General features: G+C 60.2%; 1 protein-coding gene across 14 annotated transcripts; it reads right to left on the bottom strand.

Moving 5' to 3' along the window:
- RHBDF2 (rhomboid 5 homolog 2) lies at positions 1 to 26,592 on the bottom strand. Of its 14 annotated transcripts, XM_057716045.1 has the most exons (21): positions 26,134 to 26,592; positions 14,421 to 14,620; positions 12,994 to 13,144; positions 10,776 to 11,128; positions 9,359 to 9,524; positions 8,450 to 8,577; positions 7,713 to 7,908; positions 7,421 to 7,624; positions 6,382 to 6,510; positions 5,895 to 6,013; positions 5,546 to 5,740; positions 4,470 to 4,581; positions 4,167 to 4,241; positions 3,824 to 3,985; positions 3,316 to 3,425; positions 3,097 to 3,160; positions 2,908 to 3,002; positions 2,601 to 2,676; positions 2,362 to 2,462; positions 2,031 to 2,184; positions 1 to 1,345 (listed from the first exon to the last, which is right to left on the bottom strand). In XM_057716045.1, the coding sequence occupies exons 5-21, from the start codon at positions 9,500 to 9,502 to the stop codon at positions 926 to 928; spliced, it is 2,484 nt and encodes an 827-aa protein (XP_057572028.1). In that variant the 5' UTR covers positions 9,503 to 9,524; positions 10,776 to 11,128; positions 12,994 to 13,144; positions 14,421 to 14,620; positions 26,134 to 26,592; the 3' UTR covers positions 1 to 925. The 14 variants fall into 14 exon arrangements, with proteins under 14 accessions (XP_057572028.1, XP_057572030.1, XP_057572025.1 ...); XM_057716047.1 differs by lacking the exon at positions 12,994 to 13,144 and having other exon boundaries at positions 10,756 to 11,128; XM_057716042.1 differs by lacking the exon at positions 12,994 to 13,144.
- Positions 26,593 to 27,584: the final 992 nt, after the last annotated feature.

Here is a 27,584-nt window from a genome sequence, read left to right as displayed (position 1 = left end):
TATCATTTAATACGTTTCAGACATCATCTGTACAGTGTTAGCGTTACTTTAAAAAAAATTAGGACCATAATATAAACTGGTTAAAAAAAAAAAAAGGAGCCTGATTGATCGTGGGTAAGCCCTAGGTACAGGTCCTTGGGGTGCCCTGCCCCCGCCTCGGGCAGAAGTAAGGCAGAGGGTGGTGGGCTGGCCAGGGTCCGTCCAGCCCCTGGAGGCAGAACACTGGAAGGCAGGGGCTGGGCTGGGAGGGGCTGCGGGGCCTGGGGGAGGTGCGGGTTCAGTCTCTGTTTACTGAGAACAGAGGAGCTTCTCAGCTTCCCAGTCTAGCTGCTTCCAGTCTTTGCTCCTTCTCTGCCCCAGACCACACCCAAAGCCTCTCCCACAAGGTTCTGTCCAGGAGCCTCACAGGCAGGCTCACCAGGCCATGGATGAATGCAGGGCGTGGACTCACAAGGCAGAGAGGGGAGGGGAAACAGGAAGGGGGCTGTGGCCAGGCAGGGCTGGGAACCTGGTGGGAACCCCAGCCTCCTCCCCAGGAAGGGTGCACTCACAGTAATGGGGAGAAGCAACGTACCAGCAGAGCCGGGTGGGAGCTGGGCAGCACCCCAGGACCCCAGGAAGAAAGGAGCCCACCCCAGGAGGTGGTCCCGACAGCAGAGCAGCGGGGTGACGTCAGGGCCTGGGCCCCGAGCTGCGGAGGAGCACGTGCTCCGTGTCCCCCAGCCCAGGCCTGAGGCAGGGGGGCTCAGTCCCCCTAGGAACCTCCCTTGATGAGCGTCTCCCGAGGACTCAGCCTCTCCTGGGGGAGGGAGGGGTCTCTGGAGTGGGGGTGGGCGCTGTGCAGGCAGGCAGCCCGGCCCGGGCGCAGTCCCCGTGCCCTCAGCGCTGCGTGGGAGCAGTCCCGCTGGCCCCGCCGGGCAGGTGGTCAGTGCAGCACCTGGTCCAGCTCGTACTTCTCGCAGAAGCGGCTGGTGAAGGGGAAGCAGGTGAGGTACTCGATCCAGGGCCAGTGGATGGGGTAGACATAGAGCCAGATGACCAGTGAGGCGAAGAGGCCGGCGAAGACCAGCAGTGACACCAGGATGAGGGCGCGCTTGCGGTACTTGTCACTCGTGCCAAAGGTGATGTAGGGCAGGAAGGCGAAGGCCAGCAGCAGGCCGCTGAGGAAGCCGAAGATGTGGGCGATGTTGTCGATCCAGGGCAGGAGGCCGCAGATGAACAGGAAGAGCACGATGGCTGACAGGTTCAGGAAGGCCTTCCAGGGCCGCTCCAGCAGCTGCCAGCTCTGGAAGAGCTCCACGAACAGGCAGGCCAGGAGGCCAAACTGTGACCCTGCCGGGCCCACCTGGGGCAGATGGGTGGGGAGGGAAGAGGGTCACTCCCAGGTGCCTGCGGGGGAGGCCTGGGCACAGCCGGGCTGGAGCCCCAGGACACCGGTCATCCTCTCCGTGAGCCCCTCCCAGGGTGGGGACCCTGAACCTGAGGGCCGGGGGGCAGGAGAGGCGCAGCTGGAGCTCCAGAACACAGCTGGACTCATTCCGCCCACCCTTTCTGCAAACACTGAGCACCTACTATGTGCACGCCTGGTGCAGGACAGACCGCCTGCTCTGGGTGGCGCACATGGGGAGGGACAGACACTGAACAAGCCCATAGTGTGAGGTCGAACGGATCGAAAAACTGCCGTTTCTTTGGGTCAAGAACAGCTGCACGAGGGTGACTTCATATGGCCCGACCTGTAGCTATGGGACATGCTGGCAGGCAGTGGTCATGGTCGCAGAGAGAAATGAAGCAGAGAAGAGGCAGGGTGAGGGGCGGGGTCCGGGAGGTGATGTCTACGCGTGACGCAGGAGCATCACTGCCCCCTCGTGCCCCGGAATGGACTAAAGAATTGGCCGGGAAGCCCCCAGCTGAGCTGTCCGCGTGCTGTTGCGCCTGACGTGGCAGGGGCTGGGCGTCCCTCTGGGCAACCCGGGCAGGAGGGGTGGAAGCAGCAGAGCAAGCCCTCCCCACCCCGCCGTCAGAGGCCCCACCTCGGCGCGGTACGGCAGGAAGATGGCACTGGCCAGGTTTCCAGAGATGCCGCTGAGGATGAAGATGATGGAGATGCGGTGCCAGCCGGCCAGCTTCTCCAGGTCCCGCAGGATGGTCATTTGGAAGATCACAGACACGAGGCAGTGCACCACGCTGGCGGGGACACACCGGCATCAGCCTCCCCGCCGTGGCCGCCAGCCAGGGACGTCAGGAGCAGTGGGGTCTGGCAGGTTACACCGCCTGCGTCCTGGCCCAGGGGCCCCTCCTCCAGTGGTCCAGGTGGGCAGGCACCACAGGGGTCTGGGGGGTGGGCAGCCAGGTGCCTCTTACCCAGCATGGAGGAAGAGAGACAGCCAGAGCCTGTAGAACTGATCCGGGACCTCGGGGTTGAGGAATGGCAGCAGCCCACACACCCTGTCCAAGCAGTGCACCTAGGGGTGAGCACACAGCAGTCGGTGCCTGGGACCTGGCTGGGTCTGAGGCCCTGATGTGGGGGGGCAGGACCGGATACCCGCTGCGGGAGAGCATGCAGACTGCCATGCCCGGGGCCCCACCAGGCCCAGCCTCACCTGGGAGCAGAGCGTGGCCTCTTCGTGGAAATAGCCGTGCATGAACTCACAGTATTCCCGAGTGGTGATCTCACAGCTGGGGGCGGGGAAGGCAAGGCGGACGTCAGGAGGCTAAGTCCTGCCCCCTCGCCCCGTGTCCAGCACCTGGCCGCAGCGGGCATCACTGGCAGGACAGGGTGACCCTCTGCAGGGACCTGCTCACACCATGGACAGCGCCCCGGGCAGGGAGGGAGGAGCCCCCCCCCCGGGTGGCGGACGGCAGGGGAGGAGCACAGGGGCTCCGGGCTGAGGGCCAGGGTCGGCTCACCTGCCCTTGGTGCCGATGCAGCAGGGCCGGCCCCGGATCTGGCAGTCCATGTGCGGGAAGCCCGAGAGGTTACTCTTGGCCTGCTCCGTGCAGATCTGCCGGGAGGGGCGCAGACGGGGGCTGGGGCTGTGCAGCAGCAGGCACGCCCTCCCTGCCCTTCCTGGACCACTCTCCTCCCTGGACACTCACTGGCCACTTGGTGATGTCGTCGGGCCAGATGTGGGCACCGCTGGAGGCCGGCTCCTCGCAGGTCCTGAGACAGAGGTCAGAGGCGGCAAAATGAGGGGCCGAAACATCCCCAGACTGCCACGCCCACTGGCCAACATCCCCATGGGTGGCAGAGGCTACAGGATACTTAGCCCCATCTTCTCAGACCGCGCAGCTGTGGGTCCCCCTGGGACTCTGTACCTGGGGTCCTGGCTGCACACGGCCCCCGATGTCCGCCTTTGGCCCAGACCGGACTTGTCCACGGGGGGCCCCGTATCATCCTGCCACTTGACAAAAGTGGCCAACGTCTCCTAGAGGACGGAGGCGGGCTGCTCATGGCTAGGGCAAGGTCACCCCCATTGGAGTGGGTAGGGGCCCCTTCTGGGCAGGGGCTCCTTCCCTGTTGTCCAGGTCTCTGGCCCATCTCCCAGACCCCCGTGCCCACTGACACCCCCAAGACCCAGCTTTTGCTTCTCTGGGGCTGGGGAGGTTGCCACCTTCCCTGTGCTGAGCCGCATGCAGGGGTGTGTGAGGCCAAGGAAGGGTGTGTGAGGCCGGGGAGGGGTGTGTGAGGCCGGGGAGGACAGAGGAAGGATGGTGGCAACATAGACACCGCTCTCGAAGGGCCCCTCCCCCAGGCTGGGGAACACGGAGATGGTGCAGGGGACCTCGGTGCGGTTGGCGGGGGTCGAAGGGCCCCTGCCCCCACCGAGCAGTCCTTCCGCTGAGTCTGGATGCAGCCCGAGTTGTCGTTCTGGACACAGCAGCCCGAGTCCCGCTCCAGGTCTCGCTCCCGCAGCACCAGCTGCTCGATTTGCCGGTCCTTCCGGATGCAGGGCGAGAACTTGGCTCCCAGGTGGATCAAGTCGATCTGGGGGGAGGGTGGGGAGGAGTGAGTTCAGGCCCGGACCTGGCTGCTCTGTTGAGAGTCTCCCCGGAGGGGTCCCCTGATGAGGGGGACTTCCAGGCGGGCCAGTCCCCTCCTGGCCAGCTGGGGGTGACAGGGGCCAGGGGCTCCCTGCAGAGATGCTGTCCCCGCCTGGGCCCCTTACCGAGCTGGGACCGATCCAGAAGTTCTCCTGCTGGATGTACTTCACGCTCTCGTACACACCTTTGTTCCTGAGTACCTGGTGCAGAGGTGGAAGGGTAGGGAGAGGGGCAGTCAGGGGTTTCTCTGTCCCAGGGAAGGGCCCCCAGGAAGGGGCTGAGAGGCAAAACAGTCGTGAGCCCAGAGCACCTTCCCGCTTGGGCCAGGTTGTTGCTGTGGGAGAGACCGGGTGCCCAAGATGCCGGCAGCTCTTGGGGGGGGAGGCTAGGACCCCGGGGTGGAGCACCCCTTCCCGAGCCCCACTCACCAGCTGGGTGGTGACGTGCTGTGCGAAGCCCACGGGCGCAGTGCCATACGTGCAAATCACCAGCAGTGTGATGAGGATGTGGACGAAGGTCAGCCAGTAGGTGAAGTAGGGCCTGCGGGCAGAGGCCTCCGGTCACAGAGCCGACTCACACCCCGCCCCCAGCCCTGCGGCACCGCTCCCAGCTCTCACCTGCATGCTACCCTCCACGGCTCCCCTCCAACCCATCCTTCCCCACAGCCACCCCTGAAGAGCACCTCTCCCAGCTTAAATCCTTTCCATGGCTTCTCGCTGCCCTGGTGATAAAGTCTAACGCTGCCCCCTCCCTCTGGCTGCAAGGCCTTGCTGTGCCCTGGCCTCCTTGCTCTCCTTCTCCTGCAGTTCCTGGAGCAAACCCCAATCCCTGACGCCCCAGGGCCTTTGCACACGGTGCTCCCTTTGTCTGGGATGCTCTTGCCATCTCTCTTCACCCAGCTAACTGCTGCTCCTGCTACACTCCTCCCCACCAGCTGTCATTCCCACTCTCTGTCCTCCTTCGCTGGGACACTCACCACACCTGCCATCACCTAACTTTTTGTCATTTAGGGCCCAGCATCTATCAGGTTGCTGCTAATCGTACACTCTTTGAGAATGCCTCTTCCTGGTCCTCTGTCTTCCCTGGTCTTTGTCCCCTCTGACCCACCCCGCCGGCCCTGCTCCGCTGTTCCAGGGCCTGTGTGGTGGTGCTCAGTGAACGCTTGTTGCCGGGCTGTTGTCTGGGAGCCCAGAGCAGGAAGCGGGCCCAAAAAGCAGGAGAAGAGGCAGCAACACCTGACAGCTCTTCCCAGGTGCTGTGAGTGCTGTAGGGTGACCCTGGGGACCCTCCCTGCTCCCCGACCCAAAAGAGGTGCTCACCAAAGGCTCGCGGAATAATAAGGGGAGCGTCGGGAGAGGGCCCAGGGGAATCCGGAAGCTCCCAGGCCCTCCTGGGTGGCTCGCGGCCCCTCTCCCCTGGGCCTACACCTGGGGGCAGCTCTCTAGAGCGGTGACCACCCTGCACTGTCACGGAGGGGGTGGGGCGCCAGGCCGGCGCGGCTCACCGGTGGCTGTCGAAGCTCTCCAGCTGGCGCTGCACGGTGCTGCTGATGCTGCGGCGGTAGCTGCGGTTCAGCCAGTTGCCCACCACGCCCAGGCCGTAGTGCCGCTTCTTCCGGTCGAAGGCAAAGTGCTTCACCTTGGAGGCGATGCGCTTGCCACGTCTGGCCACGGGCACTGGGGCTCGGTCAGACTCCTTCCTGGTGAGGACGGTGGTCTTAGCCTGGTGCCCGCCCCACATCCCACGAAGGGGATCGGGAGGGACCTGCCGTCTAGGGAAGCCCCCGGGAGGGTCGCTGGGCTTCTTCCCCGTGGTGCTGCCCCCCCTCCACCTGGGGACTGCCTAGAACTCACAGAGGGACCTGCACCCCATCGGGAGAGACCGGGGAGGCCGAGCGTGGCATGCCCCGGAAGCAGCTGGCAGAGAGCGGGGGCGACTCAAACACATCATCGGGCATGGAGCACATTTCTTCCTGGGGTGGGGGTGGAGTCGGGGACACAAAAAGAGACAGTGTGAGGAGTCGCTGTCCCCGGCACTGACGGCAACAACTCAACTAAAGGGCAGGACAAAGCCGGACAGGCTCTTTGGGAGGCAGGTGGCAGGCAAGTGTCTGTGCGCCCTGAGGGTGACTTTCCCCGCTGGCGCCCTTCCCCCCCCCAGGTCCTAGCTCTGCCAACAGAAAGACGGGGGCCTGGGAGCTCTGAGAAGCAGCACTGCCATCCCACCCACGGGGCTCTGGACGTCTCAGGGGCTCCCAGCAGAGCTTGACGGAGGCCACGTCACCTCTCCTGGCTCCTGCCCAGCCCCCCAACGCCGAGGGCCCACACACCCCATGCTTGCCTTACTAAAAAACGAGGAGTCGAATGTCTCTGCCCCATCGACCGCGTCCTCCTCCAGGAAGCTGGGGTAGGCAAAGCTGCGCTTGACCACCCGGCACCGCGGTCCCGTGGCATCCAGCACCGAGCGCCCCTGTGCCCGGCAGAGGCACGGGCGTCAGGCCCGGGTCAGGTGCCTCTGCCCCTGACACCGGAGTCTGTCAAGCCCACCCACCCAGGGAGGGGGGACCCTGCTCAGAGCACGCGCATCTGTGAGAGCGGCCAGGACGGGGCTCCAGCTCCTCCACAGCCTGAGCACAGCACTCTCCCCACGGTCGGCTGTTAACGTCTCCCTGGTGACCTCCAGGCCTCTGCCTTGGGCACCTGGCACCCACCACTCCTCCTGCACCCTTATTCCCAAGGCTCGGGCTTCCTGGCACGGCACACCAGGACCCTGCCGTTTGGATCCCATCTCCTGCCATGCCTCTTGTAACACCCTTCACTAAAACTACCTGCTACTCCCTCCTACCTCCAGGCCTTTGCATAGGCTGTTCCCTCTGCTGACAATGCTGTTCCCTTCCTGGCAAACCTTTCCTTAGACTTCTGGGCTCAGTTCAAGTGGCTTCCCTGACATCAGCCCCTCCTGTGGGCAAGATGGGGCAGCCCCTCCTCTGGGCAGGCCCCAGCACTTATCACACTGAATGGTGACATCTGCCCTCACCCGAGCCGAGGGCTCCTCCTGGGCAGTGACACTGACTCAACTCGCTCTGTAGCCCCTGTGCCCAGCATATCACAGGGGCTCAGTAAACACAGGTCAGTGAGTGGTGACTGCATGTTTCACTTCCTACTTCTCTAGCTCATGTGTCGGTGCAGAAATCAGCTGCCACACTAGGGACTACTGGAGCTAGAAGGATGTGGGTCTGGCTGCTGGGCTGTGGCATGCCCCCTCTGCCCAGGGACCCCGGGGTACCCATTGCCCTTGGCACAGAGGGAGACGCCTGGGGGAGCTCTCCGGAGATGCTCTAGGGAGAGAGAGGGAACAGGCTGGGCAGAGGCGTTCTTACCTTGAGGAAGGCCGCGGCAGCTCGAAAGCTCATATGGGCCACAGAGACCCTCTTGCGGCGGGGCAGGTGGGAGTAGCCGGAGCGGACGCTGGTGAAGGAGGTGAGGGACAGGACCCCGGGGGTCAGGGGTGGGTGCGGGGCGTGGGGCCGGTCCACCTCGTCCGGGTGGCGGAACGCCCGTCCTCGGGCCAGGGGATCCACGATCTGGACGGGAGGGAGGCGGCGGGCAGAGTCAGCTGGGCCCTGGGCCAAGTCCCCTGCTGCGCCTGCCCCCACCCCTGCCGGAGCCCACCTTGGGCATCCTGCAGGGTTTTGGAGACTCGGTGCCCTGGAAGGAGGGCACCTCTTGGCTGGGGAGCTCCAGGTCCCTCTGGCACGAGGGCTTGAGCCGGCCGTAGCGGACGCTGCAGTGGTGCAGGCTCCGGCGCTGCCAGTGCTGCCGCTTCAGCTCCCAGTCGCCGCTGACCCCGAACCACTGGGCCGCGCCCCTGCGGGAGCAGAGGCGGTGTGGGGCGGGTGTGGGACACAGGCGTGACCGCGACGAGAGCAAGAAAGGCCATGTGTGCAGGGAGATGATAAGAGAGGTGACAGGGCACGCGCATGTGCAGGGGAGGTGACAGGACACGCGCGTGTGCAGGGGAGGTGAAAGGGCACGTGCGTGTGCAGGGGAGCTGACAGGGCACATGTGCCTCCAGTGGGAGGGGTAGATCAGCTTCCCCTTGAGCCCCTGGTTTGTGCCCAGGGACCAGATGGGCAGAGGGGGAATCAAGTCCAGAGACTGAGGGCTGAGCTGGGAAGGCCCCGGGAGCCGCTCTAAGGGGCAGTGGTCCACCCCCAGCTCCTTGACCCCCTCAGCCTCCTCACTGTGGCTTCCTACCAGGCACAGAGTTGCCTGGGCCTCAGTTTCCCCGCCCAGAACATGGGCTGCCTGCCCACACCTCCTGGGAAGGGGCCCAGGGTCAAGGTCCCGAGAGTTAACTGGGTGCAGGAAGGGTGGGGTGGGGTCGGGGGCCTGGCGGGTATGCTCACTTGCGGATGCTCTGGGACAGGGAGGCCTGGCGGCGGAAGCCGGGGCGCTTCTCCGAGCTGCCCTCCTGCCATCGTGCCCGTGGCTCCTGGAGGCTGATGCTCTTCTGGAAGGCCGGGTTCCTGGGCTTCTGTAGGAGGCGGGCAGGAGGACAGGCTGTGACTTGGTGGAGCCCAGATCCCGGGCTGGCTCTGCTCTGGCTCACGACATGAAGACCCAGACAGAACAAACCTCGACCCCGGTCCACCCCAAGATGCTTTCATGCCGAGGGGCAAATCGCCATTGTCGGCGAGCCCAGCACACATCTCCCTAGCTCCCTCTCCAGTGCTCCTGCCTTAGGCCTTAGCTAAGGCTAAGCCTTGGCCTTGCCTGGCTTTGCGTGTTTGGAAGAGCCCTTGGCGTGAGTGGCTGGCACGAGACCGCCTCCCGGGGCCCCGGGCTGCACGGGGAGCCCATGCTGTTTGCAGCCGGTTCTCAGTGAGCTCTTTATGGGGCGCTGGTCCCGACTGTTGGAAATGTTGATTCATCCCCATCCTCCCCAGGAGCCGGGTGCGCGGAGGTCAGGCTGCGGGTGCTGCAGGAGCTCTGTGCCCCTTCTAAGTCACAGACAGCCCACCGCCTGCAGAAGGGCCCGGGCCCAGGCGAGGGAATGGAAACAGCTGATTCCTGGGTGGAACTGGTGAGCATTTCCTGTTTTCCCGGGCCCACCATGGGACCCTGCTGCTGAGTTCAGGGCCCACTCCCTGTGACGTTTGGGGCCAGGAAGGAGGGGGCACAGCCTACGGCAGGAGCTACAAGGCAGGGATAACTCCAGAAGGGCCCTCCTCTGGGAAGTGAAACTGCCAGAAAGGTGCCATATGGGCAAAGCAGTCGCCGGTGGCAGGGCAGCGAACGCCCAGCTGCCCCCTTACCTGGGGCAGCATACTGGTCTGCTCGCTGGGGGCCTGGGTCTCGGGCGGAGGGATGGTGATGGACAGGTTGGGTGGTTTCAGGCTCTGCAGGCGGCTGCTGGACACCGAGGAGACGCTCTCGCCATTCTTATCAGCAGAGGCCATGGTGGGTGCCGGGGCAGGGCAGCTGGGATGGAAACAGGGAGGGGGCACAGGTGTGTCAAGAGGTGGCAGGACAAGAGGGGACATGGGGACAGTCTGGGGTGTCAGGATAGTGCCAGGGCGGGCAGCCCAGACTGAGAACAACCTGCAGAAAGTTGGTTCAAGCCTAATCCTGGACACTAAACCACGTAGCAGAGACTGAATCTGGGCTGGGCGGGGTATGATGAGAAGGTCTATTTTCGTCCTTCATTTGCATTCCAGGGCACCAGGGGTCTGGGAGGTCCCCAGCTTACCACCTCACCATTTCTGGTCCCTCTGCTTCAGGCAAGGACCTCACCCAGAAAGGAACGCTGACGGCCTGGGATGCAGAGCTGCCATGATCTCGGCCATCTCATCAGCCTGGCCACAGCAGGCCAGGGGGCCAGAAGGCAGCTTCCTTGGACAAAGAGTCCTGCCTTTCTCCCTGGGGCAGGGCTTGGGGGAGGACAAAGAGAAAGGCTCCAAGCAACCCACAAACAAGGGGCCCACAGCTGTGCAGGGAATAGGTGGTTCTCAGAGGAGAGACCCCTGGTCTTTGAGTAAGGAAGTAGCAGCTCAGCCTACCAGTAGATGGGAGAGCCACAGTGCTGGTCCCTGTCCCCCAGGGCTGCCAGGTTCCTTTTTCAAAGGTAACTGAGGGACTTCCCTGGTGGCGCAGTGGTTAAGCATCCGCCTGCCAACGCAGGGGACATGGGTTCAAGCCCTGGTCTGGGAAGATCCCACACGCTGCAGCTAAACCCGTGTGCCACAACTACTGAGCCTGCGCTCTAGAGCCCATGAGCCACAACTACTGAAGCCTGCATGCCTAGAGCCGGGGCTCCGCAACAAGAAAAGTCCCCAGAATGAGAAGCCTGTGTACCATATCAAAGAGTAGCCCCCGCTCGCTGCAACGAGAGAAAAGCCCACGCACAGCAATGAAGACCCAACGCAGCCAAATAAATAAATAAATAAAATAAAAATTAAGGGGAAAAAAGGTAACTGAAACTGCCACCTACCTGGTACTTTTTTCTTTCCACAAAGGAAGGATATTATATCTTAATGATAAAGATGATATATGAGCATTGCAAAAAAATAAAATAAAATAAAATAAAAAAAGACTCAGAAGACTCCAAAGCAGAAAGTGAACTCCTGGCCTGCCTGTCAACCCATCTTCCAGGAAAGCACAGGGTGTGCACACCCCTCCAGGTGCCTCTCTGCACCTAAAAAAGGACACGTACTTAACATTTTACACACTCACAACTTGTCTTCTACAACGTGGACATCCTTCCGTCAATGCAGGTAGATAGCTCTACCTGAGCTTTCTTTTTTTTTTTTAATTAATTAATTAATTTATTTATTTGCTGTGTTGGGTCTTTGTTGCTGCACATGGGTTCTCTCTAGTTGTGGTGAGCAGGGGCTACTCTTTGTTGCTGTGCACGGGCTTCTCATTGCAGTGGCTTCTCTTGTTGTGGAGCACAGACTCTAGGCGTGTGGGCTTCCGTAGTTGTGGCTCTCGGGCTCTAGAGCACAGGTTCAGTAGTTGTGGCACACGGGCTTAGTTGCTTCGAGGCATGTGGGATCCTCCTGGACCAGGGCTCGGATCCGTGTCCCCTGCAATCACAGGCGGATTCTTACCCACCGCACCACCAGGGAAGCCCTACCTGATCTTTCTTGAAGACTGGGAAGGTTTCACTGAGTGGAATGTACCAAGATTTACTTAATTCCAGACTGATGGTTGTTTAGATTCGTGTCCAGTGGTAACGAACACCCTCGCCTACACTGTGTGTGCCTGTCCCAGGATTACCACAAGGCAAACTTCTAGTACAGTTGCTGGACTGAAGAGTAAGAGCATCTTGAATTTCAATGGATCTTTCTGTCAAATGGCCCAGCCAGGAGGAAGCAGCAATTTACCCCCACCTGGGGCTTTTCCATCCTGGCGTGTGCCACCGACCCCCACACCCCCTGTAACCCCCCAGAACTAACACCTCTGCCTTGTCCATTCTCTCCATGTCATCTCTCACTCTGTCCGTGACCTTCTTCTTGCTAAAATCCTTTGCTATTTCCTCTCCCCATGTCCCAAGGCTGCTGGGGCAGCTTTGATTTCTCCTCCCCTCACACAAGGCCAGGGTCCCCACATCAATCTGCTGGCTAGAGGGAGAGTCACACAGGAGCCCTCCAGCATGGGACGTGCGGCAGAGGTGTGGGACGGTAAGGCAACGCAGCTGCCACCTTTGTTCTATCCGCTCCCCCATCTTGGCCCGGCCCCAACGGGAGCCACCATCACCCCTCATCTGAAGGATCAGAGCGGCCTCCTGACTCCTCTACCTACTGCCCCTCGAGCCCCTACCCCAGGACCATTTTCCACACGGCAGCAGAATCCACCTTTGAAAAGTGCAAATCATACCACATCACTCCTCGCTCAGCACTGGGCCAGGGTCTCCAGTTCTCACTTAAAACAAAGTCCAAACTTCCCACTGGGGCCTCTGGACCCCTCGTGGCTTTGTCTCCTCCTTGCCCGCCTCCCCACCCCAATCAGGCCACCATGGGTCCCTCACTGCCCCACACCTGCCAAGCTCTGTGGTCAAAAGCACAGACTGGAGGGACTTCCCTGGTGGTACAGTGGTTACAAATCTGCCTGCCAGAAATAGACACACAGATGTCGAGAACAAACATATGGACACCAAGTGGGGGTGGGGGTGGGGGGGTTTGGGGTGGGATGAAATGGGAGATTGGGATTGCCATATATACATTACTAATAAGAAAAAAAAATCAAATTGTACACTTTAAATATATGCAGTTTATTGTATGTCAATTGTATCTCAATAAAAGTTCTTAAAGGAAAAAATAAATAAATAAATAAAAGTGGACCCAAAAAAAACTTAAAAAAAAAAAGAATCTGCCTGCCAATGCAGGGGACATGGGTTCGACCCCTGGTCTGGGAAGATCCCATATGCCGCAGAACAGCTAAGCTCGTGCGCCACAACTACTCAGCCTCTGCTCTGGAGCCCGAGAGCCACACGTATTGAGCCTATGTGCCACAACTAATGAAGCCCGCTCTCCACAATGAGAAGCCACCGAAATGAGAAGCCCTCGTGCACCGCAACGAAGAGTAACCCCTGCTCACTGCAACTAGAGAAAGCCCACACGCAGCAATGAAGACCCAACACAGCCAATAAATAAATAAATAAATAAATAAAATTATTTTTAAAATTATAAAAAAAAAAAAAGCACGGACTGGAGCCAGGTGGCCAGGGCTGGGCCCGCCACTTGATCACAGGCTTACACTTGATCACAGGTCACCCAAATCCTCACCTTATGAGGGGGGAATAACCCCCTCCCCCAGAGAGGTGTCCTGGGCATCAAACGACTGCACACATGACACACACTCAGGCAGCACGTCCACAGAAGCTCATTCAGGAACGTTCACAGCGGCACGTTCATTGGGGCCCAAAGGTGGAAACAACGCAAATGCTCACCAACATACAGATGGATGGGGGAGGGGCGCGTTAGGAGAGCGGATTACCACCCACACGCTGCTGTACACAAAGCAGATCACCAACCAGGACCTGCTGCAGAGCACAGGGACCTCTACGCAATATTCTGTAAGGACCTATATGGGAAAAGAATCTGAAAAAGAATAGATACATGTACGTGTGTAACTGAATCACTCTGCTGTACACCTGAAACGGACACAACATTGTAAACCAGCTATACTCTAATGTAAAATAAATATTAAAAAAATAAGGTGTACGTAAGCCGTGAAAAAAAACCACATACAAATGGATAAACAGAACGTGCTAAATCCACACAGTGGACTATTACTCAGCCATGAAGAGAAATGCTGCGCTGAGACGGGCTACAACACGGATGAGCCTGGGGGATGTTATGCTAAGTGAAAGAAGCCAGACGCAAAGAGACCACATACTCCAGGGGTCCAAGTACAAGTCCAGAAGAGGCAAATCTATGAGTCACGGCTTAGGGCTGGGGGAGTGGGCTGGGGGGTGACAGCTAAAGGGCGTGGGTTTCACTCTGAGAAGATGAAAATGTTCTACAGTTGGCAGTGGTGATGCTTACGTACACCTGTGAATATACTGAAAACCACGCGACTGTACGATGGTTATATACACCTGTGAATATACTAAAAACCATTCAACTGTACACTTTAAATGGATGAGTTTTATGTGCATTATGTAAATGAAATGTGAACTATATCTCAATAAAGCTGGTTTAAAAAAAAAACTCTCAAGGGACTTCCCTCGTGGTGCAGTGGTTAAGAATGCACCTACCAATACAGGGGAGAAGGATTCGATCCCTAGTCTGGGAAGATCCTACATGCTGCAGAGCAACTAAGCCCACGCGCCACAACTACTGAGCCCGCATGCTGCAAGTACTGAAGCCCACATGCTTAGAGCCCGTGCCCTGCAACAAGAGAAGCCACTGCAATGAGAAGCCTGCGCAATGCAATGAAGAGTAGCCCCTGCTCTCTACAACTAGAGACAGCAACGAAGACCCAACGCAGTAGAAAAAAAGTTTCAAGCGGGTGCTCCATAAATGTTGTGCCTCTGACCCTGCTGCCCCAGATAAGATCATCACACAGCAGAGCAGGTGGCTCCTTCTCATCATTCTGGTCCTAGTTTGAGCGTCACCTCCTCCAAGAAGCCCTCCCTGGCTGCCTGAGGCAGCCTATCCGCCCCTCCCCCTGCCCCGCCCCGCCATGTGTCTCTCCATCACTTCACCCTGCTCACCTCCCTCTCTGCCTCTCTTATTCACAGCTGCATCTCCACTGCCAGAAGAGTGCTGGTCCAAAGGCAGCATCAGTATGTATTTGTTGAAAATCAGATAAGCAAGGAAACAAAACTGCTGGTACCTGGGGTCCAGCCCACTTGGCTACACAGCTTCCTACCTTTAGGGTTTAGGCTGAGCTCGCAGCTTCCTAGGTCTTGTTGCAGTGGACTTTAGAGCATGTTCTAGTCCTTTCCTCACTCTGCACAGATGCTCTGGAGTCAAGCCTCAGCTCTGCAGAGAGGTGGATGGATGCAGAGACAGAAGGAAAGATGGACAGATGGCTCGGTCAAGGAGGGCAGCTCCCTTGGTGCTCACAGCCTATAAGGAAGGGAGGGCAAGCTCAAGGGGGCATGTCAGGACCACTGCATCTTGTAATCTTCTTGATCTCAGTCTCCTCATCTATAAAATGGGGATAATTCCACCAGCTTCACAGGTGAGGGATTAAGAGATATATTCTCCTCCTCCTCCCCTGGAGTAAAGGCCCTTGTAGTGATGAGCTGGGTGCTTCAGAGAGCCCGGACACCAGTATCCTCTGGGCATTTACCTAACAAAACCACCTGAAGACCTGGGCTCTGGGCTGGGAACCATAATCAAGATGGTCCCTACTTCCTTCTCCGGTTTCTACAGAACTTTACTGGAAACATTTAATTTAAAAAAATGCAAGCATTATTGGCTATCTTCTGATTAAGGTTTGTTTTCAGTTAGAGTAAGCCAGATAGTCAAGGCAGTGTTCAAATGATTCGGAAGCTTTTTGCTGTTGTTTTGGTTCTTTAATTTTTTTTTTAGGTGGAATCCACACAACATAGAAGTATGAAAAAGTGAACAACTCCTGGGACTTCCCTGGTGGGCCAGCGGTTAAGACTCGGCGGCTCCACTGCAGGGGGCGAGGGTTTGATCCTTGGCTGGGGAACTAAGATCGTACGTGCCACTCGGTGCAAAGAAAGTGAACAACTCAAGGGCATGCCTTTGTTTCTGAGAAGTCCTGCACAGGGGACATTGCTGCAGAGCACGTGGCAGGCCCGCCTTGACAGAACCCCAAGGACCGCTGGGGGCAGGACAGGGTCAGGGCCCCACGTGGGCCAGGCCTTCCGTGGCCCTTCTTGAGCATTATCCCACTTTGTCCTCAAAACACGCTTTCAGGTAGATATTATCATCGCTTCCATTTTGTGGATAAGAATGGAGGCTCAGAGGGGTTGAGTAACTTGCCCAAGCTCACACAGCCCAGCAGGGGAGTGGCTGGAACTCAAGCCACTCTGGCTGCAGGGCCTGAAGTGTCCTCAGGGAAACAGGTACCCAGCCCTGCCAAGGCTGGGGTGTTACACTAGGGGCTGGACAGCCTCCTATTAGGGAGACGGAGCAGAGAGTCCAGCCTGGAGGGAAACTTGGTCGAGCATCTCAACACTTTGCAAACTGTGTTCCTCAGAGGCCTGAGGTTACCCAGAGGTGCCCAAGGGGCTGCTGTGGGGTGAACTGGAGGCTGAGGGAGGGTGTGGGCCCCCCTCTGAGTCCACAGGGCAGCACCCCTCTGGCTTTGCATATTAGATCGGGGCCTTTCACTTTGTTGCTGAAGTCCTCCAACTACAGGTGAGAGGAGCTCTGTGCGGAGGGGGTGCCAGAGAGGGATCTGAGGCAGAGCTGGGGGCCCAGGACGCTTCCTGCTTGAGACTCGGGCATCACCCTTCCACCCCGAAGTGTGGGGAGTTCTGACCCCGCACCCCAGGGCAGATGGGCCGTGGGTGACGAGGCCGCTCGCAGATCACAGGCAGACGGGACTTGGTGCTGAGCTGACTGGCGCCTCAGACGCCACTCTGCACCACTCTGGGGACAGCTCCAAGACAACAGCCTCCCCTGGGGCCCCTGCATGGAAAGTTTTCCAGCTTGGCCTCCTTTGGGACCAGGGTGCAGTGAGAGGGCACGAGGCGGGCACTGCCCTGGGAAACCGGCACCAAGGAGGGAGGGAGGCAGTGGAGGAAGGCTGGTGGTGAGCGCAGGGCTGCCAGGCCGGAGCTCAGGTAAGGCCACCACGCAGGTAGGATCCTTCCGAGCTGATTATATCTCCCCAGAGTCAACACCACTGCCCTTCAAAACCTGCCCCACACCCCACCAGACACACCACGCCCCCCACAGTTCCCCAAGCTCCTGCTTCCTCTCATCTGAGGCCCTGACCTGGCACGCCAGGCTCCATCCCATCTACCTGGCCAACACCTACCAGCTGCTTTAAGGAGGATAAAGTGTCACCTCTTCCAGGAAGCCTGCTGTGTTACCATCAGCCAAAAATCAACCACTTTCTCATGGATCTTGCAGAGACCTGCCTACACGTAGGTATCCCCCACCCACCCCTGGCAGCACTGGGTCCAGAACCAGTTAGCCCTGCTACGGGCCAACTAGATGGAAGGCAGGTGGAGAGAGTGGGTGCATGCATGGCTGCTGATGGTCAGTGCACACTGACCCTGAACAGAAACTGTCTTCCACAATCCCGCAGCCAGCCTGGGAACTGACTCATTCTGGAAGGCTCTACCGAGAGCTGCTTGCCCCACCTCTGCTCTGTGAGCACTGACCAGCCAAGGATGGAGGAGGCTGTCCCAGGATGAGTCCCCAGAGGACCTCCTGTTTCCCCTCTTCTCCAGCACAGCCCAGATTCTCCCACTGGCCCTCCCATCCCAAGGCCATACCACCTCTGGCTGGGACCCCTGGCCCAGGACCCACTGTGCTGCTGGCATCTGTGCCAATCTCCTGACAGGAAGAAGGGCAGACTCAATCCAAGGCTGAAGGACTGGGAAGACTGGCCCAGCCCCAGGGAAATTCTAGGGGTCCCAAGGAGCAGTGACCAGGCCTGAAGAGCAGCAGCGGGGCTGGGGCGCATTTTCCCGGGGAGTCATTTATCCATCTTCAGAGGGCAGGGCCCAGAGCCCTGGCCTGTAAGCAGCACTGACCCCCACAGCATCAGTTTCCTTCTCTGTTAAGCGAAGGCACTGGACAAGGTGACGGTCCAGTTTTGACACCTGTGAGGCCCACAATTTGGCATAAAGACACCACGTTGGGGACTTCCCTGGTGGTCCAGTGGTTAAGATGCCACGCTTCCACTGCAGGGGGCGCAGGTTCCATCCCTGGCTGGGACACTAAGATCCCCCGTGCTGCAAGACATGGCCAAAAAGCAAAACAAAACAAAAACAAAAACACCACTTTGCCCCAGCCACGCTCCACCACAGAGGGGAGGGCCTGTTCCTGAGACCGTGTGCCCCCAACGGACACAGAAATGGTGAGCAGGGGCACCAGAAGCCCAGCCCCTGCCTTTGGGCTCAGGGAGGGTAGGGGTGGGGGGGGGGTACCCAGGGCAGATGCAGGGCTTGTTGGACCCACTCTGGGTGCTTGCGTAACCCAAGGCCAGGGCGTGGAGCAGCCCAGACGGCAGAGACCAGACAGAAACAAGCGCTGGGACGCTGGGAGCGCCCGCCCCGCCCAACCCTTATCTCCCGCGCCCCAAAAGTGCTTGCTCACTGCAGAGGAAATTGTGACATCCTGGGACCAAGCTTCCTCCTGGCCCAGTCACATCCGCTGCTCTCTGAGACCCCCAGGCCTGCGGCAGCGCCCAGCCCGTGGGTGGGGGGGAGGTTTGAGGGCCTGCTCCACCCGGCGGGGCCCCTGCCACTTGCCCATAGAAATTTGGGCCTTGGTAGGGCCTTCCCTGAAAAGGGCCTTCAGCCCCAGGGTACCTAGGAGACCCCAAAGGGGCCTGGGTAGAGGGAGGGGGTCCAGCACAGGGTGGGCGGTGCACAGCCAAAGAAACAGTGCAGCAGAGTTCAAATCACCCCACGGTCCCCACGGGTTGAGACCCACCCAGGGCCTGAACCCCCACCTCCCCCACACCCAGGAGCAGCAGCCGGCATTCGGCCCATTCGGCAGAAATGCAGAACTCAGAAACCACGTGCTGGTGCTGCCAGGGAACCCGGTTTCCCCACAAAGGGTGGGGCTGGGCACGGCCAGCTGAGCCCTGGCCCGGCAGCCACAGCCAGGGCAAGCCGGACCTCCCCGGGGGGTCCCCTGCCGGAACACCACCAGGGCGCACGCAGGCAGGCTGCGGCAGGGTGCCCCCTCCCCAGGCTGCATGGGCCCTCTGTCCCCTCCCCACGCGCCCCCGGGTGCGGGTCCACCATCCAGAGGAGCCTGGTGCCGGTGCCCTCCGTTCTCCACCTGCCCGCCACTGACACACTGGCAGGTATCTGAAGGCTCCCCTGGTCTGACTAAGGGAGGATGGGTTCTCCACACCCCAGGCTCCGAGGGCCTCATGAGCCCGAAGCAGACAGGCAACTGAGGGAGGACTCAGCCCGCGTGTGGTCAGAAATGGGGACAGAGGGGAGGGAGGGGCCCTTGGAGGAGGGGCAAGCAGCCCCTCCAGAGAGGAAACAGGCTTTCTGAACCACGAGATACAGTCAGGAAGTTTAGGGGACCCCCCGACGGGGAGGGCCTCAGGCCCTCTGAACAGAGGAAGGGAAGAAACCACCAGCTGGTTCCACCCAGCTGGTGGCAGGCGGGCCATCTGGAGGGAAGGGAGGCAGTTGGGGCTGCCGGGACCTGCCTGTCCCCTGCTGAATCACAGGATGTCGGGGTGAGGGCGGTGGGCAAGGAAGTGGCCTCTCCCCCCTGCTTCCCTGTCACAGACACCGAAACCCGATTTTTCCCTCCCCACAGCCCTTCTGGGAACTGGGTCGTTTTTAGAAAGCGTCAAGGAGGAAGCTGGCCCTCGCCCAGTGTGCAATCCCCGGCCGAGCCCCGGGTTCTGCTGACCTCGGGGAGCCGCTGTGCCTGCCACGAGGCCCGGCAGGAGCAGCTTATGTAAAGGCTGCCTCCTCGCCCTGGGCTCCCTACACGCGGCCCCACGCTGGCCCGCACGGCCGGTGACTCAGCCCAGATGCCTCCCTGCCCTGGCAAGAGCCAGAGGGGATGGGAGTGCCGGGCAGGAGGGAGCAAAGAAGGCCAGCCGAGGGTCAGACAGGAAGACAAAACATGGACAGACGAAAAGGGAGGGACGCAAAGTGTCCCCGGTGGAGGCTGCAAACCCAATCATGGGCGTTAGAGAAGGGGGGGATGCTGATCTGTCACCAGAGGCCACTGGGACCCCTCCCTTGGGCCCCCTCCCTCCCGGCAAGCACCCACTTCCCAGAGGTGCCAGTCGGCAGGCACACTTCACAGGCTGCCCCGGCGCACGCTCACCGTGCAGCCCAGCTGCCCCCGACAGAGAGGAAAAATGAAACCACCTGTGGGTTTGCATCCCAACCACAGAGGGCCCTGGCCCGGGGAGGCCCCGACTTCTCCTCCACCTGCCAGGGCTTTGCTCAAACTCTAGAAGATTAAGAATCTGGGGACAGGTTCAGGGACCTGGTGACCTTCCCCATCAGACCCCAGGCTCTGGGCTCCCCGGGACCCAGTTAGAGTGCCTTGGGTGTCACGGCCGACCACAGACACGGGAAGTGGGTGCTGGGCACGTGCTCTTGGAGGCAGCCTGGAGCCCAGTGCCCGCCAAGAGCGTGTGGGGGCGAGGAGGACAGGTTGCCATGTTCCCAACCCCCCTCTGTATCACCCGGAGACTTTCTCAGGACCACACACCAGCGGGACTGGCAGAGATGTGAATACCCTATCTTCTGCGGGGACCACAATTCCAGAAAGCCAGTTGGGAGTGCCTGAGCCCCATGTCCCCACATCCTAAGGTGTGGGAGCTGCTGCCAACATACAGGGACAGGCATTACTGGAAGTGCCACCGATGTCCCCAAGTGACCACAATGTTGGGCCCTGCCCACCACGGTGCCCGCCCAGAGGCCCCTCTGGAATCTCTGGACTCCAGAGCTGCGGATGGACGCAGCCGAGCACATACCTTCCAGACCCCAGGCGGCAGCAGCTTCCAGATGGCACTGCTTAAGAACAACAGGAAGGGAGGCCGATGGCAGCTAAGGACAACAGCAGGAAGGGAGCGGAGTAGCCGGGTCCTGGGGTGCTCTGCCCCGCAGCCCGGTCTCCTTTGGGAAGGTGGCCTATTCTGTCCCAGTTCTGCTGTTCCCTGAGCACTGCTGTGAAGGAGAGGAGTCAGAAGTGGCCCTAGGGGTCCGGAAGCCTCTCGTCCTTCCAGGCCAGACCCCAGGGCACCTGGAAAGGGCTCATGCACTGCTGGGCACCACACGGACCCAGGCTTGGTGTGACCCATGCTTTGCTCCAAACATGCACGACAATTTGCCTCTCTCGGGATCTTGGGGTCCTGGGAGTTGCGTTTCCACTGGTCCTTGGAACTGGCAGAGGCCTAGCACATGCGTAGTGGTGGCGGGGGGAATGGGGTGCAGCATGGATGGGGGAGCAGGGGAGGCCCACTTCACTCCTGCTGGGGGCTCCCGGACACCGAGGTGTGAACAGGCTGTTTCCAGACACGACCAACCTCGGCGCACAGAGCAGGCCTCTGTCTTGTGCTCGCAAGGATGGGTCCACCCAATTTCCACCCACTCCTCGTGACCTGGCTCCAGACAATGAGAACACTGTCCAGCTGGGGAGACAGGGTCAGAGGACCAGCCCTAAGAGCTGTGTGATCTCGGGCAAGCCACTTGGCATCTCTGAGCTTCAGTGTGTTTATGCAGAAGATGCTAAGGAACCTCCCAGGGGTCTGAAATCTAGGTGGTTCTGTCACCATTAGCTAGGGGTCACCCTGGGAGCACGGGCAGCTGAGGGACAATGTCTGACTATCTTTCACAGAGAGGTAAGGACCTCGCCCAATGTCACTCAGCCAGAAGTCAGGCCCTGGGCTGCCTGGGTCCCTCACCTGGACACAGACAGGGCACTGGGTGCCCCTCACTTCTGGAGGTCCAGGGCAGCTGTCAGCAGGGAGGGAACATGCCAGGCAAACACTTTTCAACTTGAAAACACTCATTAAGGAGCTAATAAACCGGACTTCCCAGAATCCTGCCCTGGGGCTTGCTCTTCCCTGGGAGAGGCTGGCCCTAGCCACAACGGCTGCGGTGAGGGCTTCGGGACACGTGGACTTGAGCCACCCAGGCCACTCAGACCAGGGGAGCCCTCGGCACGTGTCACCAACCCCCATTCCCCCCCATCTCGCTTAGGAGCTGTATGGGTTCTCTTGTTGAGGAATGAGGGCTGGGGAGCCAGACACAGGGCTTAAATCCTGGCTTGGCCACCTGCCCACTGGGAGACTGGGTAAGTTATCACTTCTGAGCCTCAGTTTCCTCTGCTGCGAAATGGGGTGATGCAGCCCCCATCGCCAGGCATCCTACAGAGACGACACGAGATCACGAGTGCACAGCGCCTGCGACCCTGCTGGCGGCCGGTAACTGGAAGCTTCTTTTATTCCCGGCTGACCTCTGCCACCATCGCTCACTTGGTTTCTACATCTGAGCCCAGAGCCCCAGAGGTGACAGATCTCTGTTTGACAGGTGGGGAGACTGAGGCTCAGAGAGGTGAAGTCGCCTGTCCAAGGCTACGTAGTTAGGTGGTGGAGCTCTGGCCTCCTGCCAGCTTGGAACTGGTGAGGCAAAGTGGCAAAACAACTCAGGTGCTGGGGGTGAGGTTTGGGTGAGCAGGCCTTTGACTCACGAGGCCCTCCCCGTCCCCCCAAGCAGAAATGCTATCACCTAACGCATGATGGCACTTTCCAGCTTATCTGAGGGCTCTCACAAACATTCTCCCATCCTTGTCCTTATCTCACGATTGTCACTGGCTGATAAAGCCATGAGCTAACAGCCAGGGCTCAGGCCAGACTGCAGTCCCAAGTCCTGCTTCTGCCCAGTCCCACGGCAGATCCCCCACCTTCTCTTCCAGGCCTTCCGGGGCCCACACTGGAGGCGTGACCTGGAGACAGCCACCAGAGAGGGAAAGGGGGCTTCTTGCTGGCAGCCGGGCAGGACCACCCGAGGATCCCCTTGGCACTGGCTCCGGGGACACTTGGGAGGCAGAGAAAACCGAGCTTACTAGGCTCCCAGCTCCAAGGAGTCCAGCCAGAGGGAGCAGGGCTGAGGGTCACGGCCCCCACGACCACCCCCCACCATGACGACGCACGAGCTGGAGGACGGGGGCCAGCAGCTCACAGCCTGACCCTCCACTCCCAGATCCAAACACCCCTCCATACCTGTGGCCGCTATGGCGCTGAGGTCCGCCCATCCCTACCCCGCCCCAGGCCCTGCCACTTCTACAGGATCGCAGCAGTGCTGCCATTCTGCAGCATGTTCTCACCTCGTTCCCCCAACAGCCCATGAGGTGAGACCTCTGGCATCACTGCAGTCTGTGCCAAGGGCACACAGACACATTCCTGTTATGGTGACGGCTCCCTCCCCACGCTCCTAGTGCAGCCGGGCACCTGCCCAGGCTCTGTGTGAATCACCACTGGAATCCTCACAGCAACCCTCCCAGGCAGACTGCTGTGACCCCGAGGAGGAAACCAAGGCACGGGCTATTTCTGTGACCCCCATCCTACTGACCACACTCTCATAGCCCAGGTGCCTGCCAGCCTCTAGGCCTTGCTTCCTGGCTCCCCAAGCTGGGAATCACCCCCCCTCCCACCACGACCCCCACTCTCCAGGCCAGCATCCCTGATGGGCCCAGCTCATCTGCCCTGTCCAATTAGGTCCAACCACTTTGCTACAGGGTCTTGGAAGGCGCCTCCCTGCAGCTTTGAGACCTCAAGCCTTGCATCTGCGTCCCTAGATAAACTTACCGCGTGAGGGAATGTGGACACGGGGGCTGTCTGTACTTCTGAAGTTGAGAAGAAACTGTTTTCTTTATGCCAGTCCTGAGAGCTGCCGCTGCCTGGCAGCCTCCCTGCCGTGGTCACCACGCGCCAGGTCAGTCTGCACTGACGTCCCTGCCACTCCTCCCCCAGCCCGGCCCAGCCGGATGGGAAACCGGGAGCAGAGGCATGAGCTCACTCTGGAAATCCCCACGGGTGGCCAGGGCAACACTGAGGCCTGGTCCGGGTGTCACAGAGACCCGAGGGGAGCTGCAGCCTGCAGAGTACCTCTCCCCCGACGCTGCACCAGGTGGCAGGCAGGAGGCCGGGGCCACCCCAATCCCACCACCGCCCATCTCGACCCAAAGGGAAGCACCAGGGGGCTCATCCAAGTCACATGCACAAACACACCCCCCCTCTGACTTCCCTCTCTCACCTGGGGTCTCACCTGGGGAAGAGTTTACACAGCAAGTCAACAGGAACCCTGAGAAAAGCTCTGGCCACAGTGAAAATACCACCACTGACCCAGGGATGGGCTCAGACCCCAGTGGCCCCAACAATGTATTTCTGGTGTGACTAATTCCTCCTCTTTGAGGGCCAGGAGGCCCCTCCTGGGCAGAGTGTGTGTGCCTGGGTGCATGTGTGTTACACCAGGTATTGCTGCAGCTCAGAAATGAGCAAATCAGGTAGGAACCACCTGGTACTCTGTTGCCAGCAGGTGGCATGAGGTTTTAGGGCTGGGCCTGGGAACAGACAGCCCAGGTTCAATATCAGGCCCTGCCGATTACTTCCTGAACAGCTTTGTGCAAGTCTTAATGCTGCCTTGTGCCTTGAGAGGCACACAACAGATGGGGTCACTATCATGGGGTTGTTGGTTTTTTTTCAGCTCAAAAAGTGAAAGTCTCGCTCCAGCCTTTTAAAGTTAAAAGACCAAAAGAAGCCCCAAAGCAAAAAAAGTCAAGCCAGACCAGAAATTGCCACCTGTCTTCTGACCCCATCAGGGTTCCCAGGTCAGGAGCCCAGGGTCCAGAAGTGAACAGGATGGTAGGTGTGGGGGGGAACGGACATTGGCAGGAAGTGGGAAGGGAGGGCAGCGAGGTGGCCTGGGCTCTGGGGCATGAAAGGCTGCTTCATCCCATCCTGCCACTCTGTGACAGCCCCCCGCCTCAAGTCCCTACAAAGCTGGAGTGCACTCCTTGAGCCCAACCCAAATAATTCAGAGTCATCCCTACTGGGGGCACCCCCTGGCCTGTGGCTCTGCTGTTCTCCATCTCTCACTGGTGCTCAGCTAACACCACGAGCAGGGGGCGCGCCTTGCTCCACTAGCGGCTGTGCCCACCCTGGGCTTCTTGTCTCACCCAGGGTTCCCACAGCCACGGTGGAACTTTCTACTGTAGGAGGGAAGGAGACTGGGGAGCCACAAGGAATTCCTTGGGTGTTATTTTCCTGGTGTAAGTGACTGAGGAGTTACGTATGGGTTCAGAAGGGAAAATTACAGCCGGTTACATGGCATCAGGAGTCCAGGCCCACCTAGCAATGCAGCGTTGGGAAAATCTATGAGAACAGAGCTCCCCACCTCCGCACCGTGGGACTATGTGAACTCCGGGCCGCCCTGGCTCACCCTGCGTGGGAGGTGCCCTAGGGGTGAAGCACTCCAGGACAGAGCTGTGAGAGGGCCCCTGTTCCCAGCCCTTCCCCCACAGCACGCAGAACTGCTTCCTGCAGGGCCCGTAGTTTACGCAGGGAAGAGGCAGGCTTGTGGCACCAAGGAAGGCCTACTGCTAGGGCAAAACTGCCCTCACACCTCCTTACTGCTTATCTCATTTAGGCTTAACTGAGGCAGGGAGGGGCTGTCCATGAGAAGTAACTTGATGGATTGGATACTGCCCGGGGTCACTTGACCTCAGCACAGCACTGCGGACACTTTGGGCGGGGTAATTCTTTGTGGTGGGGGCTGTCCTGTGCTCTGCAAGATGTTTAACGGCATCCCTGGCCTCTACCCATTAGAGGCCAGTCGCGACATCACTCAGCCCCCTCCCCCAAGTTGTGACAACCAAAATGTCCTAGACTCTGCCGAATGTTCCCTGGCAGGCAAAAATCACCCCCAGTTGAGGACCCCTGCTTTTCACTTTTCACGGTTCGCTCTGCCATACCTATAGCGAGTGATAGTAACATAACAGACTCTGGGCTCATTGTATTACCAGCAGATGCCAGCCACACAGGGTCCTAAATCTAGCCATTGGGAAAGAGCAGCCAGTCCACATCGGGGGCGGGGGCGGGGGGGGGGGCGATCCCGCAAGCCCTCCCCTCCCCAGACCCTCCCTCTCAGGGGCTCCAAACTCTACGCCTTCTCCCTTGGCCTTTCACCCAGGCAGGCTGCGACCTGGGCTCCCCTCAGCCCTGGGGTGCGGGGTTTATATTCTAGAGACATACGCCTCTCTAACCCAACGCAGTGCCCTGGGGGAACCGAGGCGGGGCAGCCTTCTCAAGCTCCTCTGTCCATAAGTCAGGACTCCTGGGTCCAACTTCTGAGCTCTGGTGCAGCCTGGCTGCGAGCCCACCCTCCCGCACCTGTTTCCACCTCTGCGAAGCTGAGCGTTGAAACTCCGCCCTGACCACGGCTGCTCGCCCAGGAGAAAGGCGAGGGGAAGGTATGAACTCCAGGCGCTTCTGGGACGGCGGCGGGACTGCGCGGTCCTGCCCTGGGGCTGTCCTCTCTCTTCCTCCCGGGACTTTAAACTTCTGCCCGATCGTCGTGCCCCCTCCTCTGGTGACCCGCGGCCCAGGGACCCTCAGGCGTCTGGTCGGAGCCGAGCCCCAGCGGCCCCGTCCGAGTCCCGCCCCGGCCTCTGGCCTCGGCCCACGTGGAGCCCGAGTGCTCCGAAGGGCCGGTCCCTTCGCCTGCCGCGCACCGCCGCCCCAGGCCACGCTCGGGCGCGACCCCGCGGCCCCTCCGGCGCCCGGAGCCCGGCTGCCGCGAGCCCGGCCCCGCCCGTCGCCCCGCGCTCACCTCCCTGCGGCCCCAAGTCCCCGGCAAGCAGTTCCGCGCGGCGCCGGCCGGCGCCCGGGCTGTGGCTCCTGGGGGCGGGACCCCGGCGCCCCGCCTCTTCCCTACCTGCGCGCGGGCGGCGGGGGCGGGGCCTGGCGCCCGGGGGCGGGGCCCCGCTCGGTCCCAGACGCCAGCGTCCTGCTCCGCGGCTCGGGGGTCGCGCTGCCCTTCCGCGGTCGGTCCGGTGGCGTCCCCGCCTGGGCAGAGCCCTGTTTTCCGGCGGAGCTGGTCTCTTCCGGGCGCCGTCCTCTCCGCCCGCGACGAACCGTATACTCTAGGTCTCAAGTGCCATCATCAGGTCAACCCCCGAGAAGAACCACTGCGAGAACAGCCACCTTCCACACCGCCCCCTCCAGAGCCTCCATCCTTAGGCCCAGCGGGCCTGTTCCCTCGGACCTTCAAGCCCCCACCCTTTCCCTGAAACACATTTGGAGGGTCTCGCCCACAAGTCCCGCTGCAGCCCCCGCCTCCGGGACGCCTTTCTCCGATCTCCGCCGCTGCCCTCAACTCTCCTATACGGCGAACGCGCCCTCCTCCACATCCTCCCGAGGCGGAGGCTCCTTCCTACGCTGAGACCCGGTCTTACTCAACTTCCCCCGCCCCCACCCGCCCTCGGCACTAGGTCCAGAGCTGGCGCCGCTGACAGAAGGGTACCTAGGGTTTGCTACTGGGCGAGGCCCTCACTGCATGCCTTTGTGGGCGGCTGGGGTCTCTGGAGGAGTTACAAGAATCTCCTTTAGGGCAGACCCGGTAAAAACCCTCGTCACCTCTGGCCCGAAGACACAGAACCTTCCTGATGGGGCAGAACCTTGGTTCACACGGGTGCCTGCAGCGGACGCAGAGGAAAGCACTCAAGATCTGGAGATTCGGTTGCGGGGTCAGCCTCCAGGAGGAGGTCGCCTGGCTCAGGCCCTAGCCTGTCTGAGCCTGTTCTCAACAAAGTAGCGACCCCTGTCCGACCTTCTCACCTGTGAAATCGGGGCAGTGGGGTCTCTACCACCAGAGTTCAGATGCTGGCTCTCCCATTTACTATCCATACCTATGTGGCTTTGGACACATCCTTCAACCTCCCTGGGCCTCAGGCTTCCTCCTCTTTAAAACTGGGGTAAAGGGAACTCCCTGGCTGTCCAGTGGTTAGGACTCTGCGCTCCCACGGCTGGGGGTCTGGGTTCCATCCCTGGCTGGAGAACTAAGATCCCACATGCCGCTCAGAGCAGCCAAAAACAAATAAATAACTAAATAAAAGGGGGCTAAAACAGGCCCCGTCTCTTGTAAGAAGCCCCTTGAAGGACAGGCACTCACAACTGTTGTAGCTGAGATTGTAACTGTGGGAAGACATTCAGGAGTCTTTCTGAAACCTTGAAAATGTTAAAGTATGTGGGCCGAGCGATGGGATTCAGAATGTCCTGCTTGAGCAGTGGAGGATGACTGGTTAGCCAGAGACGGGTAAGATTCCTCAAGGGAGGAACAACCTAAGACAGGCACAGTCGCAGAGGGGCCAACAGGGGTGGGGCACA

The sequence above is a fragment of the Hippopotamus amphibius genome, chromosome 17, assembly GCF_030028045.1.
Source record: "Hippopotamus amphibius kiboko isolate mHipAmp2 chromosome 17, mHipAmp2.hap2, whole genome shotgun sequence".
In the NCBI taxonomy this organism is placed as follows: domain Eukaryota; kingdom Metazoa; phylum Chordata; class Mammalia; order Artiodactyla; family Hippopotamidae; genus Hippopotamus; species Hippopotamus amphibius.
This window is presented reverse-complemented; position numbering and strand designations above follow the sequence as displayed.

Excerpts from the sequence above, each read along its gene's own strand:
- RHBDF2 (XM_057716045.1), bottom strand. The coding sequence starts at position 9,502 with ATGGCCTCTGCTGATAAGAATGGCGAGAGCGTCTCCTCGGTGTCCAGC. Across the intron at positions 4,242-4,469 it reads AGCACGTCACCACCCAGCTG|GTACTCAGGAACAAAGGTGT; the intron begins GTGAGTGGGGCT and ends CCTCTGCACCAG. Across the intron at positions 3,003-3,096 it reads ACGACATCACCAAGTGGCCA|ATCTGCACGGAGCAGGCCAA; the intron begins GTGAGTGTCCAG and ends CCCTCCCGGCAG.